General features: G+C 36.4%; 1 protein-coding gene across 1 annotated transcript in view; it reads right to left on the bottom strand.

The window, feature by feature from the left end:
* Positions 1-288: 288 nt before the first annotated feature.
* Positions 289-17,812, bottom strand: part of PTPRC (protein tyrosine phosphatase receptor type C) — a 123,390-nt gene continuing 105,866 nt past the window's right edge. Inside the window, exons 19-31 of the mRNA XM_059906094.1 lie at positions 17,415-17,451; positions 17,220-17,317; positions 16,375-16,500; positions 14,501-14,658; positions 14,152-14,287; positions 12,335-12,484; positions 9,177-9,267; positions 7,818-7,951; positions 6,602-6,736; positions 4,870-4,992; positions 4,468-4,646; positions 2,807-2,942; positions 289-1,308 (exon numbers count right to left, since the gene is read on the bottom strand). Of these exons, the coding sequence (XP_059762077.1) occupies positions 1,033-1,308; positions 2,807-2,942; positions 4,468-4,646; positions 4,870-4,992; positions 6,602-6,736; positions 7,818-7,951; positions 9,177-9,267; positions 12,335-12,484; positions 14,152-14,287; positions 14,501-14,658; positions 16,375-16,500; positions 17,220-17,317; positions 17,415-17,451 (1,779 nt within the window). The 3' untranslated portion in view covers positions 289-1,032. The remainder of the gene's footprint in view (positions 1,309-2,806; positions 2,943-4,467; positions 4,647-4,869; positions 4,993-6,601; positions 6,737-7,817; positions 7,952-9,176; positions 9,268-12,334; positions 12,485-14,151; positions 14,288-14,500; positions 14,659-16,374; positions 16,501-17,219; positions 17,318-17,414; positions 17,452-17,812) is intronic.

The raw sequence follows: 17,812 nt of genomic DNA, 5'->3' as shown, positions 1-17,812 counted from the left end.
CTTATTCCATAAAAATAGCTACGTTAGGCTTTGTATGTAAATATTTAGAACAAATACATTTGCATGACTCCATTTTTGTCCTAAGGATTGAATACAAATTGCATTTGTTTAAAGATGTTTATTTAAGTTCAATTTTAACAAACATATAATTTTGGGTGAAAAGTATCAAGCAATGAATTTCACATATTATACAGAGAATAATCCATGTTGCAAAATCATAAACACCATATGAAGATAACAAGATAGGCTTTCTTGAAATTTTAAATTAGATTAAATAAGCTTGAAAGATTGTACTAAATGCTAACATATGGAATATAAGATTTCCAAATGTTAATTTAGTTAACTTTCTTATAGTAACTATACACACCTACTATTTTATGTCTATTTCTAGAAGTAACATAGTAAACTATAAGATATATTTCAGTAGAACAAGGAGGCCATCTTGAGGTCATTCTAGAAATGTACATGTTATTCTTACACAGAGCCCACACACAGTTTATGATTTAAAAAAATACAACCTTTGAGCAGTTAATATTTCCCGTATAAAATGTTATGTTTCTTAAAAAAAAAAAAAAACCCAAAAGGCAAAGTTTCTCAAGAGCATTTAGATTTACTTGAAAGCATCCTCTCTCTCTCTCTCTCTCTCTCTCTCTGCCTCTGTTTCTGTCTGTCTGTCTGCCTCACACACACACACACATGCACACACACACAAAGACTACAAAGAAGTTGTTTTTTGCTGAATGATGGATAAAATTTAAACTAAGTATAAGACTGTACAAAATGCTTCAGCAAAACTGTCTTAAATATTTTTCTACAGTTGTAAAATAGAAGCTTCCCACAAATATTGGTCCATGCACTTCATTAATCCATTGTATATCTATTTTGCCTTTCTAGTTCTAGAAAAATAGAAATAACATGTTTTATGAAACACTTCATTAATCCATTGTATATCTATTTTGCCTTTCTAGTTCTAGAAAAATAGAAATAACATGTTTAATGTGAGGTTTTGAGTTGCCCCATGTTTGCCTTCTCCTATGCACTTTGAGTTAAAACTGGGCTCGCTGGACCATTGGCGGAATGTTCTGGCCCCTCAGGGCCACTTGCGGGTTTGGAACTTTCATCCTCTTTATTTCCTTCAGGGGTCATATCCAGGGCACCAGGTGGGCTCACACAGTTGGTATCCTGCTTTGCTTTGTCCACTTCATTATCAAATTCAATTTTATCTTCTTGTTGGTTGTTTGTCTTCACCTGCCCATTCTGGGCAGGGCAGGTGCTAGCAATGACGTCATACAGGAATTGGTATTGCTCCTAATAAAGGGAAGAAGGAAGGAATTAAATAAAAGAGGTTTATGTCATTATTTTTACATCAGATGAAATTTAGCAAGACTTAATCCTTTACTTGGGGAAGACCTGGGTATCAGAAAACAATTCTCATGTGTTTTCATAAAAAGAACATTTTAAATGGTTCACCCTCCTTACAGTTCTAAAGGACTGATTGCAAGGCAATCTTCAGAATTTACCTTGTAGCCACACCAAACTGGTGCTCGGCCCCCTCGCAGGCCGTGTGGGGTGTCTCATTCCTAAGCTTTTGGGAAGGAAGCCATTTTTGGTGCCCGCCGTCTTGGTTCATGCCTACGTATCATTTAGCATCAGATCAGGAGTCACCGGCTTCAGGAAGCCAATCTGATCCCCTTGGGTTAAATTCAGCGCCCTCATTCATATTCTTCTAATAATTTCTCTGTCATTTCACTTACTACATTGTTTAATAAATGTCTGCCTTTTCCTCACACTAAACAATGAGTCTCTTAATGGCAAAACACATAGCAGGCACTCAATATACTTTTAACATCAGTACATGCAAGCTCAAGGTCATACATAAGTAAAAGCTGCCTATATTTGAGTGAGTAGTTAAGTTTACTTTGTTACTAATTCCCAGACCATCATCTGTGGTCACTACCACTTACAGGGGACACAGCTTGGATTGATTACGACAATGCTCACTCGTTATTCTCTCTGTATCCACACCTCTTTGCAAGGTGACTTTGCAGGCCCTTTGGACAAAGGTTGAGTCTACGACCCCATGCCCTACACCTGAGCTGGCCTTGTGACTTGTTCAGATAATAAAATGCAGAGGAAGGCATGCTCCAGTCCCAAGCCTTGGCTCCAAGGGGTCTCACTCTGCCCCTACGAACCCTGCTGCCTTTATGGGAATGTGTCGGGCTAGGCTTCTGGATGAGGAGAGACGTGGGATCCACTCATCCCCATTGCCACAGCTAAATGCCAGCCAACTGCCAGCCTAGTGGCAATCAAGGTCCTTTTGGACAAGCCAAATCCCAGTGGACACAACAGCGACAGCACACATATCAGTGAGCCTGGTCCAGGTTGGCTAAGCCTAATGTGATCAGCAGAACTATTCAGCTGATCAAACATATCATTGAATTATAATAAACGTTATTTATTTTCAGTCTCTAAATTTTGGGGTGGCTTGCTACACAGCAACACAAATTGATACAGGATTAAAGGTGGGGGAACTGAGGGAATCCATGAGCTTTTAAAAAAATGTTCTTCAAGAGCCACCACCACAAAGTGTTGGCAAACTCCAATTAGGTCTCTGATGTATACTAATAATAATTCAATGTGAATTATCATGTAAAATGGAATTTAAAAGAGAAGACTAGAAAAGTAAATAGAAAAGAAGTAATGGAAAGGAGAGGATCAGAAGTGGGGGAGGGGAGGGAAGGAGCGAGAAGAAATCATCAAAATAAAAATGCAAAACATGTTAAAAGCAATGATGAGGTATACTTACAAATGTGGGAACCATTCCCGGCCTGGCTTTGCGTAGAGATTTTACTGCTTGAAAAACATCTATCACCTCTTCTGTTTCTGCGCTTTCCAAGAGATTTAACAAAGCACAAAATATTCCTGTTTGCTGAGATCCATCTCTAAAAAAGAAAGAATAGATTAAAAAAAATTCTACATTACATGGAGAAAGTGACATTGGAATAAAAATTGAAAGAGCGAGACAAGAATACATGCTTCACTTTATGTTTACTGTAATTAATTTTATTCCAGTCTCTTAAGAGCAAAGCATTTCTGCTAAGTGCATGTTTTATGCAAACTTTTTCAATTTGGGAATATAATAATCCTTTAGTTTAAGAAATATTTGTCGTAAGCTTTAAAAATATACTTTCTTCTATTAGTACTTTACCAATTATAATGCACTTTAATTTACATCTGAAGTTGTTAAGACAAATATGATAATATCCGCCAGATAGATGAGGATACTGAGATTTAGGGAAGATAAAGGCATGGTTAGAAACTGATGAAACCAGAAACACTGGACCTGATATTTTGTAAATTACTAAACCACATGCTTTTTCTCCTCTCTTCTGCCTCTCCAGTGCTTTTTGCAAATGTTAACACTTCTGCACCAATAGAAAAATGATACCTAGTGAAGTTACTAATTAAAAAGAGGGCAACCAAATTACTTACCAAACTGTGAAAGGTATGTTAGATTATAATAAAAATTCAATTTAAAGAATATGTTAATAGCAGAACTTTATTTATTGTACATAACAAGGAACATATAGTAGGTATTCAGCCATTCCCTAAGAAACTCATACAGTTTTAAAACCTAAGCTTCCCTTATTTTTCTTTCCATGTAAGTTTTACCTTTGAAAACTCAAATAAATGCCAAAAAGTAATATCTGTCTAAGGTCTTGATCATAGCGTATACAATTCTAATAATAATAATGAAGGTTTCTCAAAAATTCTAAAAGCCCTTTGCTAGATTTACATTTCTCATTTTACTTTACTATTTTTCATTTCTAATTTACCTTACCATTTTTTATGCAAACATTTTATATCACACACCCTTCTTTCAATATCTCTTATTTAAGGTGGATGTCTATCACAGATGAAAGTAAGTGTCTGCATAACAGAAGTTAATCAAATCAAGTATTATTATGTATATTATTAAAATCTTTGCCTTTGGGGTCCGTTTAGAGAGTCAGGTGATGGGTTTCAAATCGAAGCTGCTAAACATTGAGATTTCAGTTTAATAAATAGCTTAAGATATGTTTATTGGAGGCAAAGCATTCAGTCTTCTGGATTTTACTGACGCCTAATAGCATGGCTCAATGCACTAGGCAGAAATAAAATGCAACATCCGTCCATCCGTCTGTCCTTGCATCCTTCATTTCACTCATTCATTCGTTCATTCAGGACATGTGACATTCCAGGTTCACAGCCTAACAACATTGTACTAAAATATAATTATTTCTACTGTATTTCTATAATAGTTATGCTGTGGGACCACATGGCAGAGAGTGACCGACTCCCTAAGAGGCTTCCACTGCGGTCATACATTTTTATCTGTTAGGAGGAATAGAATTTAACAGAAGGTGCAAACCAAGAGGTCAAGAAGGATGCTGATTTTTAGCGCACATCCCATCGAATCCCACCCACCTGCAGTGAATGAGGAGAGGCACATTCCTGTGAAACTTATTCCCTTCGGTGGAATTCTTCTTGGGAAGTTTCTGTTTGAGATTCTGAATCATTGAGATTAATTCTTTGGGCTCCACGGGCAGTTCTTCCCCATTCCAATTATTAAATTGGTACTGGTACACAGTTCGTGGATCTTTCCTCTAAAACCAGAAGGGAAGGGAACATGAACTCGAGTGAAGCTCAGCCCATCTGATAAGTTGATAGTCATGTTTTCCTCACAGTTACTTTCATTTAAATCATTTAAAATTTTTATTCTGAGAACATTATAGAGAGAGTTGCTTTGTGTTCATAGAATGGTTTATATTAGTTTTTCAACCAGATCAATTACCCCAAAGATACATACTCCTGAAATTGTTTGTATACCTTGGAATGTCTCAGTTCAAATGCACGGATGGTATAGGCTGAAGATTTATTGGTGTCCTTCATATGAACTTCTACGTCTCCATATGTTTGCTTTCCTTCCTCCCAGTACTGAGAACAGGCTTCCTAGAGAAGAAAGAACATGATTCAACATCATCTGCCCAAGGGTTCTGTTTGTTTTTAAATGCACTCAGAGTACCTCTCTCTGTCTTTGCTCTATCCCTGTCCTCTTTCTCTTTTCTTCCCTCTGTTCTATTACATTTGAAATTACAACTTGTGCTCTAAAATTGAATCTTAATCATAAAGATCTAAAATCTATTTGAAGTATGTTGGACATCCATTCAACAAATACATGGTGTTGCCTTGTGCAAATCAAGGGAACCTAGGAATAGCCGAGGTGGCCAGGACACCACAGGTACGGCTCTGCCATCCCTGGTGTAGATCTCAGATTCGTTTTTCCCTTCCTTCCATACCCTCACCATCACCTTTTCAAAATGGATGGATTGACCTGATGTTGGTCATGACCCCTGCAATAACTTAAGTCTCTCTGTTCCTCCAGGGATCCTTGGGGAAGGAGGTTACACCTCTTGGAGCTTTGTCTCTATCTTGTCTATATCAGTTGATTGAATATACAAGGAAAGGGTCAAATTGAAGAACAGGTGGATCACAAAGGTATTTCCTCCTTCCTCAAATGGTTTTCCACCAAATACAGTCCCACAGTTGCTGACCATGATAGGCATTCCTGCCCACACTCCCGTTCCATTTCCTGACTTTCCCAATTTAGATGAAGGAAAAGATTGCTAGAATTCCACGTTGAAAATCTGAACATAGATTTCTTTTTTAAAAAAGACAAAACAGAAAGATTAAAAAAAAAATACTATTTTCTATGTACAAGGGTACATAGGGAAAAGAGAGAGAGAAAAAGAAGGCATATAGTATAATGCATACTTATGAGAATATTTATTAAATAAGCTTGAACATATGTCAGATAATGTGTTAGGTGCTAAAACTAAGATGTACTGCCAGGTAAATTTTGATAACTTGAGGTATTCGGAAAGGCTCAAATACATGTAACAGGCATTACGCAGAAGATCAAGTTAGATCTCAGGTTCGCCTCCAACTATAGAATTTTATGACAATAAATATTACGTGGATATAAAGAAGACAGGATTGAGATAAATTTTCCGGAGTTTTATCGTTCTAGAAGAACGGGATCAAAATGGGAAGAGAGGGCACATTTAGATACATGGAATGTCAGAAAATCAAGTCAGTGAGGAGAACGCAAATGATGTGTCAAGATTCAGTCAGTAAATCTACTTGTCCAGGATGGAAAGTATGGAAAACATAATAATATGAGGAAAATGGAAAGATACATAGAGCCCGATTATTGAGGGTCATAAATATCAGACTGAGGAGTTTGGTTTCTATCCTGAAAAAAAAAAGGAAAATGTGACTGTTTGTTGTTTTTAGCAGAGGGTGGCACTGAGATTGCTGTGCATTATATGATCCGTGAGCATTAGGCAGGGCTGGTGAGGGGCAAACAGGAGAGAGGGTCGGAACCCGGATGCAAAACTTTGGAGGCCAGCGCTTGGATGGAAAACGGGGAGAACGAACAAATGGAATTGTGTGACAGAGGGATCAAAAGGACTCAGGCATAACAATCAAGTAAGTAATCCAAGAATGAAGAATCAGATTTTAGAACAGAAAGACTTAAAAGCTTCTTAAAAGTACAAACCTGGTCTCCATTCTTTAGCTCTGTCAGCATAACAATCACCTTGACTTTTCTTTGGAATATCATTTGCCAAAAGTCACCAATGGTCTCTTTCAGTGGTCCCTGAGCTGCAATCATCACTTCAGGTTTCCAATAACCCTTTAAAAAAAAATAAAGGTGAGACTTAGTTACTTGTGCTGGAGAGAGAACAGTGGATGCTTAAAATAACCGTTTGAAATTACAGTCACTTAATTTGATATCAATGCTGTTACCTAATATTAAGATGCTTAGGTCCAATCCTGTGATAAACCATAGTGGAAAAGCATATAAAAAAAGATTTTATATATATATATCTGAATCATTTTGCTGTACAGCAGAAATTAACATGACATGGTAAAGCAACTATACTTTAACTTTTTAAAAGTGAAAAAAAAAAAAGATTCTTAGGTCCAAAAAACAATGTGATATGTATATATAAGATATTTACTTAGTTAATGATAATACCTGGCTAATAGTATGAAATCAAGTTTAGAAGATATTATTTTAGAAAACTAACAATTTTTCCTTCCAAAAATATCATTTTTTCCACTGGAAAGCTTAATGTGATGGTAAAAAGAAAAAAAAGCATAAGCATTTCAAGTTATCTTCATCATGTCTCTAATTTGTTTATATATTCTTCTGCTATCTTATAATTAATATTCTATGAATACATATCAATATTTTAAGAAAACTGGGAAAAGAAATAAATTCAACTTAGTGTACATGCAAAAAGTATTTACTGAATTACTAAAAGTTCCTTGTTTGAATTCTCAGTGTATCAAAAAAAAGGTTATGTGACACAGACTCATTTAAATATTCAGAAAATCTGAATGAAAAGTCTTTAACTATACAAATATGCAAATGTGGGTTTGCTTACAATTTGTGTATATGAGTAAGTATAAACATTTTCAAATACTTGCTTTTGCTGAAAGTTCATTATTTTTCAAATTATATTATAGTCATATTTGCCATAAACTGTAACTAATAGCATTGTTTTGTTTTGTATCGACTCATTAGGTTTTAACGTCTGAGTGTTGCAATAAGTTAAGATATAACATAAAAGTGGAAACTCTCATGTCAATCAATACATAGTTATGGTCAAGCTCATCATTCTTTTATAGAATCACTTAATGCATGGCCATAATAACATACATATATTTTTTAGAGTCGGACCTTGGGTTTTGGAAGCATAAGGACCTACCATTACAAAGGAGGCATTGATGTATTTGCTCGTCTCCTCCGAGTCACTCTCATCGTCAGAGGACTCATCTGAGTCGTGCTCACTCTCCTTGCTCATCTCCAGTTCATGTTTAAGTGTTACTCTGTTAAAGTCATCTACGCAAAACAAAGTAGCAGTCAGTCTTCCTTTAAAGGCCTAATCCATGCTTGATCGTCACGTGGAAATTAGAAAGTCACTTAGAAGTGACAGATTACATGATGTACATGTATTGATCTACAAGGAATGAGATCCTGCTCCATTTTTATTGATTAACAAATTATTTTTTAAAAGCCTAATAGAAAGAAGATCCCAAGAAAGTTCCAGGAAAAAATATAGGCCATAACTCTATGTCATAATGTTCCATACGATTATGCAATCTTTGATACATATACTTTAGATTTCCATGGAATATCATCATTCTGATGGATAAAAATTTTAAAAATACATATATGTTAATAAAATACATAGCTTAAGTAAAAACCTAATTTCTCAATTATATCATATTAACATTCAATTAACAATCTTAATTAAATGGGTATCTCAGATAATTATTTCAACAAGAAAAGTATTTAGTCCATAATTTCTCACTGTTTCTCCATTTCTTTCATTTATAATAACCTGATCAAATGATCTGATTAGCTACATCACCATCAATTCCATAGTTTATATTCATAAGGACCTCTTCAGTAATTAACTAGGTCAGCCATGCATTGATTCGATTTATTTGGTTGTCCAGCTTATTACCTTGGGTTATATTTTCTCCATGCTAGTTTTAGTGTAGGCAACTGAATAAAATTATAGTTGTACCAGGTGTGGTCCTATCAATATACTTAAGTAACAAAATCCAAGTCTTGAAAATGATGCTTATTTTGATCTGTTAAATTTGATGATTTATAGTATATTTCCCATCTACTTTTAACCTCCTTGGTGTAAGGAAGGGATAAACAGAAAACATAAAGGGAATAAAAGGATGTAATTTTGCTATTTAACAATTACCCTGGAGTAAATAACTGCAATAAACTGAAGATGAGAGAAAACCGGTAAAGAGGACTTGGCTTTTTTCCCCCCAGATTCAGAGGTTACATCTTTCTGAAAACCCATTTCTGAACTAATTGGTACAAAGAAAACACAGAATATTGTCTGTCCTCCAAAGCCCATTGTAAATGTCTGGGGTTCAATGTATTTGCTACAACTAAAATTCAAATAGCCTATAACTATTCTCTACTGTCAAGCAAATGTTGAAAACTTGCTTCCAAATGGTTTGTGTGTGTGTCTCACATTAAACAAATTCAAAAGAGAGCTTCACTTTATCTGATACAAAAAATAAAATAAGCTGCATACATGGAATGATGTTAGAATTCCTGTTTTTACTCTTATTTTCTTCTTGATTCCCAATGTGCTGTATCCTCCAGCTCCTATATGAAGGAAGTCTCTGAGGGGGAAAAAAAAAAAAACAGAAAGGAAAACTCCTTTAAAAATTTATGTATTGGCTTAGTTTATTATTGTAGTTTATTATTGATGCTCCCTAAAGAAAAGAATTTCACCAGGTTTTGTGAAATTTGCATACCTTCCCTAAGGGCACAATTTTTAAGTTTGCCTCTGAATTTTTCTTTATAATTGCTCAGGTATTAAGTACTTTGACATGGCGAATTTGAACATATACAATTATGTAACAGAATGTGTTTCCCAGTTAAGAGGTGCTGGATAACAAAATAGTATGGTTTATTCTTGTATAAGTTGAAAGCACCGCATAGACGTTGATTATTCTCCATATTGCAAAAGCAATGGTAAATTATTTTAAATGATCCAAAGTAAATTCTCCAGATGAAGCATTTGCCGAAGACTAGGCTCACGCTTCAAATAATCAATACCTCATTTCTTTAAGCCCTCCAGACTCTCTCCCTCTCCCTCGCCGTAGCTAATCAGTCGACAAGACCTATCATTTCTCCGGGTGGAGCTCTCAGATCCTTCTGCTTTTCTCTCTTCCTACTTAGTCCAATCTGCTTTCATTTCTCACTTGAAAACATCAGCAGTTTTTTCACTGGCCTCTTTATCTTCAATCTCACTTTCTCTAATCCTTCTAAAACACAAAACAGAGCAGGTCCCCCCCTCAGGTTCTTGGCAGCTCCCCATCTTTGTTAGGAAGGATCCAGCATCCCACGGAAAGCCTGTCGGGAGATGCCCTTGACTGTCTCTGCAGCCTCACCTCCTGCTGGGACCCTCTACACTGCAGCCAAACCTACTCCCCCAGCCTTGGAAGGCACTAAGCTGTCCTTTAACTCTTGGCAGATTCTCAGGTGTGTTTTCTGCCTGGACTATCCTTGTCCCTTTTTCTCACTCTGCTAACCTCTACTCACCCTTTAGATATCTGTTTACTGGTCAATCTCTACTGGAAGATCTCCCTGCCTGCAGTCTTCTCTTCCCAATAAATAACTTAAATAAATATTTTTCAAGTGGATGAATAACCTAAACTGAGAGAGCTCATCGTACAAAGTTCAGGAAGATTATACACACACATTATACACATATATGTGTGTGAATATGTGTTGTATATAAATGTTTCGAAAACTATGGTGACTTCTTTCAAACTAAATATGGAACCTTGTTTCAAATCGCACTCCAGCCTCTTCATTTCTTAGCCTCTTCACCTCCTATAATATTCCTCCTCTCTTCAGACATCCACATTCCCCACTCCACTTTTGTAGGTAGATTTCATTCCAAAGATTGCATCACTTTAAAAATTATGACTTCAACCATCCTTCCTATGGAAAATTACCTCTATTCTTCCTAGTCATTTATTCTAGTACCTCCAATCCAGCAATTTGCAATCCTATGAAAACCTTTGTCATATTGTTTTTACTCCTTTCTCTTTTTCCCTCATGTCTTTCTGTGGCCAATACGCTCTTTATCGTCCACACTATATCATTCACTTGCAAACACCCTTAGAGGCTTTGCCTCCCAACTTTCAATTATTCACTTTAAAAAATTCTAGATGGATTTAACCCAACTATACACAGCTCTAACCCCAATGTTACTGTAGGATACAAAAACAAAACAAAACAAAAAACCGACTGGCTCTCTTTAATTTCATGACCATAAATTTCAAAAGATCCAACAGTAATTCTGGCACCCCTACCACCTTTTCCTGGGAGATTGCTTTCTTACTTTGATAGAACTATTTCACATGCTTTTCTCTTTCTCAAGCACAAGGCCTTCTTTGCCCTACTCACTTCTGTCCCCCCAGACTCCCAACCAATGATCTTACTTCGTATTCTCTTGAGAAAAATAAGGCAATTAGACAAGAACTGCCTCGACTTCCCGTCACTAATCTACCAACCAACCTCCATCTCTGTCCTCATTTTCTGTCTCCCTTTCTGCTTAGATGGAATAATTTCACTGTTTCTATGAGAGCTGTGGTCACTACCTCTCTGGATCACACTCAATCCCCATGTCCACATACAAATCACTTTGATTCTTGTGCCTAGAATTGTACTCAGTACAGAGCACAGACTTAATCATATTTGTTCAGCCAAAGAATTTACCCTTTTTTTAAGTGACCTTACATATGAATGTTTAAATTAAATGTATAAGTGTTTTAAACAGTGTCTGTCTATATGCAGTATAGTGGGGTTAGTGTATTAAAGGCGGTCAATTTATCAGCTGAAAGAGCAAGAATAAGAAAACACCCCTCTATTGAAGACCATGCCAGTAGCCTACTAGCTCTTCCACCACAGTACAGTCTTCTGGTGGATCGTGGTACTTGGTGATTATCTCAAGCTCCACTCCCACCCCAGTCCCACTCTGATCCAAAACGTTAAACGATTCTGCATCTGATTAAAAGCACATTCGTGGTCTTGTTGTGAAACTCTCTGAATTGACCTGTTTGGTAGTTTACGGAAAGATTCAATAAACTGAAAATCATAGGTGAAAGAGAAAAGTTACAAAACATTTTTTTGACAACTGAGCAATTTGGAGATAGCTATGCCAACTCTCTGAAATCACAGTGAGCTACATCCTAGGTTAGTGTTCAGAGTAACTGCCTGATAAATAGCTTAGGACACACATATTTATCCTTTAGTTTCTGTCTACCAGCTCCAGCCAGTTCATGTTCCTAAGTAGTCATAAACTCCTCTAACTATTTCCTTTACAAACCAAAACCAGATGTAGTTTTTGAAGGTGAGATGCTACATTGCCTTTGGCGGGCCAATTTTGTGGCCATATACTATTATTTTGACACTTTATTTTATACCAGCTTAATGAAGAACGGTTGAAATGTTGGCTATAGAATCAGATTTCTTGGTTTCAACAAGTTTCCTGTGGAATAGCTGTGTGTTTTCAGGCATTTCTCTTAAACTCTGCGTGTCTTAGTTCTCTCATCTGTGCTCCATTTCATGGCAAAGCCCAAATACAAGAACTATGTCAAGTGCATAGGACAGCACTGGAAAAGAGATAGAGGTTCAAGTTATCGGTAATGGTGCTCTTGTCATCACTATTGTTACCTGGAATTCAGCCTCCAGTGGGGAAGGCTCACTGGGTGGATCTCTTTTCTTCATGTTAGACAGATATGGATGTAACTCAGACAAGCTCACTTCTGTTTCTCCAAACTGATTGTATTCCACCAAGGCCTGATGGATCAAGATGTACTGTGCCTACAGTTTCAAGGAAGAATATAGATAATTAATTGATAACTTAAAGTCCTATAAATCACATTTAAATAAATTCTACATTCCCATAATTTTGCTCATATGGAGACAAGGTATGGAAAAGAAAACTGATATCTGTAACATTTAAACAATCTGGAAGTTAGCTCTCATGGTTCTCTGGGATATAAGCAAATTCCATCTCAGATTTTTTTTCCAGAAAAAAAAAAAAATAGCTTGGTAAATAGATGAGGCATCCACAAGGTAGGGCATAACTTATATCTCATTCCTAACAGTTAAAAAACATTATCTGTTACTTCCTTCTGTGACTAGTATTGAGTCAGTAAGTTAAATTACTAATATATAAAACTATAATAAGTTTCACACTATATCTGAGAAAGAAAAAAGCGGGTTGATATTCCATAGAACACATTTTTTAAAAGAGTTTCCTAGAACCTTTTAATAGAGAAAATTATTCTAAAAAGCACAATAGGCCAAATCCATATTTAACAACTCCTAACCTTTTATCATATTTGAATCCACCATTTTTAAATAAATGACATATTTCTGATAAAATTCAAGCCTCTTTAACACCACCTCTAGTCCCCTGAGTTCGGCTGTAGTATCCTTCCACTCTATTGTGTTTTTCCACAGGAAATAATTTCTTTTTTTTTTCTCGTGTATGATCTCTTTTAATACTTCTACACTAATATCTATGTATTTATAACATTGTACATTTCTGTGTCCTTTCTTAACAATGACATAAATTGAATTGCATACGTTTCATCTGGTGACTATATTCACTCATTGTTTTCATCTGAGCATCTACCTACACAGAGAGCTACAGACCTAGATTATTCCTGTCAATCGCAGCAGAGCATGGGTTTACAAAGGGTCCATATGTCCACATTCTGTTTGCTCATTCCCATATTGATATATATTTAAGGTTTTCCATTTTTTTGTTATTCTAACAGTGCTGAACACAATGAACATTCTTGAACATGTTTCTAGTTGCACACATTTGCAAATGCTTCTCTCTGTTATATACATACATGTAGAATTGCTGGGTCAAATGCAGACAATTTTGATAATAACCATCACTTACAATTACTGACTACATGCATCTTCCAGGGACTTTCTAAGTGCTTACTTGGGTTACCCTTTGTGTCTTAACTTTGTAAGGTAAATACTATCATTATCTCCATTTTACATATGACTTAACTGAGGCACAGGGACATTAAACACTGGTAAAATGGTGCACAGTATTAAGAATAACAAGCACGATTTGAAACTACTACATCTAGTTCCCAAAACCAGGCTCTTAACCACTGTACTGTCCTATTCTTGTCTCCCCAGTTTTAATTTTATGAGATGCTGCCAAACTTGGTTTTGGCATTTAAAAAATTTCCCCAATCTGATATGTGTAAGTGCTATTTCATTATTTTTTTAAATACATTTTATAGTCATCCTCCTTCCACAGTACTCTCAGCCACTAATGCAAAATGCTTCTAACTGCAATTGGTGCTTTAGTTTTCAGGAAATTAAAAGAAAACAATTTTCACCCATTGTTCGAGGTTGAGAAGAATTTGGATTTCCTTTAAGATCACTACTCCCACCACAAAAAGATTTAAGCCAAAAGGCAAAAGTGAGGATAGTGACTGCAGCCTGAAACATACCTCCACCTGAACCATCAGGCACCTCTGTCGCCTTAGCTTGACGACATAGCCATAGACATCCACCTTGCTCTCCGCCTCCAGGCCTTCTAACATGGCGTCAATTCCAATATAGGTGCCTGTGCGTCCAACACCAGCACTGACAAAACAAATGAAAAGGTTGAAGGTATGATCGATCATGGCAGGAAAATGAATGGAAAAGCCAGCAAGGGTGAAGCAGAGAAAACAATGTCATTTTCTCCTCGTAGACTGTTTCTCAAAGTAGCAATTGCCAAAGAGGAGGGTGGCCCTAACACCACAAGGAGTGAAACTTTGAACAGCCCTGGTGCTTTTGGTGGAGGTCTTTATTTACCTGCAGTGCACCACGACGGGGCCACTGAAGAAGTTGCTGAAAGCGTTCACTCTCCTGCGCAGCTTGAGGAGCAGATGAGGGTCTTCGGGGACCCCATGGTCTGGCCAGCTGGTGAACTGAATGTGGGTCACTGCTCTCCCAGTTGCTTTTTCTTTTCTCTAGCCAGGGGATAATATTTTTTTTTAGATGATTTTTTTCTCAAAGCAAACTATGGGACATAAGTAGATGGAAGGGAGGAACAGTACAAAAAACTCCTCGTGCAAGTTCTTTTTCATTCATGATTACATTTTCCTTTCCAATGAATAACTAGGAATTGAGACATCACACAGGACTGGCATGCACCAACCAGTAAGCAATTACTTACCAGGAAGGTAAGTAACATATAGTTAAGTGTAGCTGAAACCACTAGGAACTTTCATGCTGCCAAGCCAAAAACAAACAAATAAACAAAATAAAAACACACAAAACAAGGGGATTGGTGGGTGGGTGTGAAAAGATACAAAGTAAAAGCCATTCTCACAGCTGTTTGAAATACTTCTGCTTGGTAGGAAGACAAACAGGACTATTGTCATATGAAGAAAGTCTGATTAATTATTTGATTAATGCTCTATTTCTCATATTAGAAGTGTCAGCTCGACTGTAGAGAGAGAACTGAGGGAAGTCAGCTCCAGATTAGAGCTCATGTCTCTCCCAGTTTCAAGGTAAGCACTAGAAGATGCATAATTCATAATTCTCTGACCAAGTATGAAGAAGAACTACCTACATTTAGATAATAGAAGAAACAAACAAACAAACAAACAAACTTGGTTGGTTTTAATTTTCAGATAGGAAATAACTGAGTTAATGAAGAATAGTAATGTCAGACTAATCAACATAACCAGAATGGTACTGGCCTCTACATTCCTGGCTTTAGTGCATCATGTCTTTGGCCATGAACCACTGGTGGGATTGTCCCACAGCCTTCCAAGGGCATAGTTGTTAGTGATGCCACAGGGCCTTAGAAGGCCTTGGGAGAAATAGGCAACTGGTATTTTTTTTCTTTCACAAAATGTATCTGGATCATATGGAAATACAATTTAGATTACTGAGAAAACCTCCAATAAATGGAATTCAGAGAAAATTTCAACCTTATCTATAAAGACTTCCATTTTTTAACATCTTTATTAAGATATTTTCACATTTCTTTAAAGTGTAAATGTTTTCTTTATATTCACAGAGTTGTGAAATCATCACCACTGTCTAATTATAGGGCATTTTCATGACCCCCAAAAAGAAACCCATACAGATTAGCAGTCACCTCTATTCCTACTCTGCCCACCTCAGTCCCAAGCAATCACTAACGAACTTTCTGTCTCTATAAATTTGACTATTCTAGACTTTTCATATGAGCAGAATCATATAATATATGAGAAGACCGCCATTTTAACTATTATTTAAGGTCACACTGACAATTTTCTTTTCTGAACTAAACATTTTATCTCACCTACAGAGTTAGAACTTTAGACTTCTTACAGTAGTCTTTGTGCCATTTGTATATATTTTCCATAATGGTAATAAACCCATTGAGACGAGGGACTATTTTATCATTCATTCAATAATTCAGTCATCCATTTAACACAATTGATGAGCTCTTTATACCTCAAGGGTCACAGCATTATGAACACTTTTGATGTGATGTGGACAAACACTATTTTCACTAGTGACTTAACTTGACCCTGTTGGCTTGTATTATTGTTCTAACCCAACTCTTCCTCCTGCACTTCATTAAAAAATAATTTTCCAGATATATTTCAATGTCTCACATTTAATATTCCATAATTACATTTTTAGACAAACAGTATGAAAATTAAAATTATGTCATAAAGCAAACTCACATTTGCAATGGTCAACTTCTGAATGATGTAATCCGGGCATCTTTTGTGCTCATTGATCTCTACAATCACATCTCCAAAAACCCGGCTGCCCTCTTCCATCGACGGCCAGTATAATGCACACTTGTTCTATATTTTAAAAAATCATTAATGATTCCAGTTTTTCATGTAAATGGATTTGTTAAACATTCATTGTAAAACAAAAGAAACAAAAATGTATTCTTTGAAAGTCTCAAGACATTTTTATAGTCTCCTGTAAACTGCGATGCTTGGAAAGTATTCCATTTCCCATTAAGTGCCCTGAAGTATTTCCTTCATACAACCCAGCGGAAGAAGGATGATCTTCCCAGGCTTAGCTGCATATTAAATGGGGACGTGCTTGGTGGTCAGCAGAAATGATGAGGTTGCGTGTGGTTCATTTCAGGCTGGGGGATGGGGAGGCTTTCACGCTTCCTAAAGTCACATTACATGAATTTTCATCTATCTGCCCAAGGTCTGTGTGTTTCAAGCGTTCACAAGTACTTGTGAAATCAGCCCACAGAAGTGTACTGAACTTAAAATAATACTGCAACAAACTAGGAATCACATAGGAGTCCAGCAATGAAGCAGAAACATTTAAATTTTATACTTATATACAAATATTTATATATGTGCATATTTAATTTTTCTACAAGCATGAAATTTTAAATCAAGTGTTATACTGATTCAAACAGAGAATGGTCTGTTTTGTCATCAAGCACATACATATGTGCCTTTTCAAAATGCAATTCAACACTGTCTTTTCCTAACATCCCGCCTCCACCCTGTGAGTCCTGGACCTTCACCCTCTGAACCTTCTGGGTCCTTACCTTGTTCCCTTCTTCACATCGAGTGACCATGACAATAACCGTGGCTTTCTGTTCCCAGATCATCCTCCAGAAATCATCAACAGTTTCATCCCTGGGACCTAGGCGGTAAACAAATAAAAACTGGTAAGAAATATCTTCTTAAAAGTGCTATAAAACAATTTGTCAAAAAGAATGTTGGACTCTCAGAGAAATTACCTTGTGCAGCAATGTATTTCCTGGGTTCTTTGAAACCCTGTTCAAAACACACACAGAGGTATATCATTTACTGAGTGCTCAGTTATCCATTTACATGCAAAAGTGTGAGATAGGCCTTAGATCTGCCATTTCTTGATTGTGTATTTCCCTGGGCAGTTTCAAATTAAAAGTGGGGTTTTATTAACTCAATGGCAGTTAACCGTGTCAAATATGTTAGTCAACATTTAAAAACAATATTCATGACCTTCATGGGTTTTTGCTATATACCCTAAACAATTTTTAAAACTAGATAGACTTTATCTTCACGTGGGAAGGTGCGGCAATTTATAAGCATAATACAGGCACTCCTATATTTTAGATCCTGCCAACCTTTATAGCACCATCTGCCACAATTCGAA

The sequence above is a fragment of the Balaenoptera ricei genome, chromosome 1, assembly GCF_028023285.1.
Source record: "Balaenoptera ricei isolate mBalRic1 chromosome 1, mBalRic1.hap2, whole genome shotgun sequence".
Classification (NCBI taxonomy): Eukaryota; Metazoa; Chordata; class Mammalia; order Artiodactyla; family Balaenopteridae; genus Balaenoptera; species Balaenoptera ricei.
This window is presented reverse-complemented; position numbering and strand designations above follow the sequence as displayed.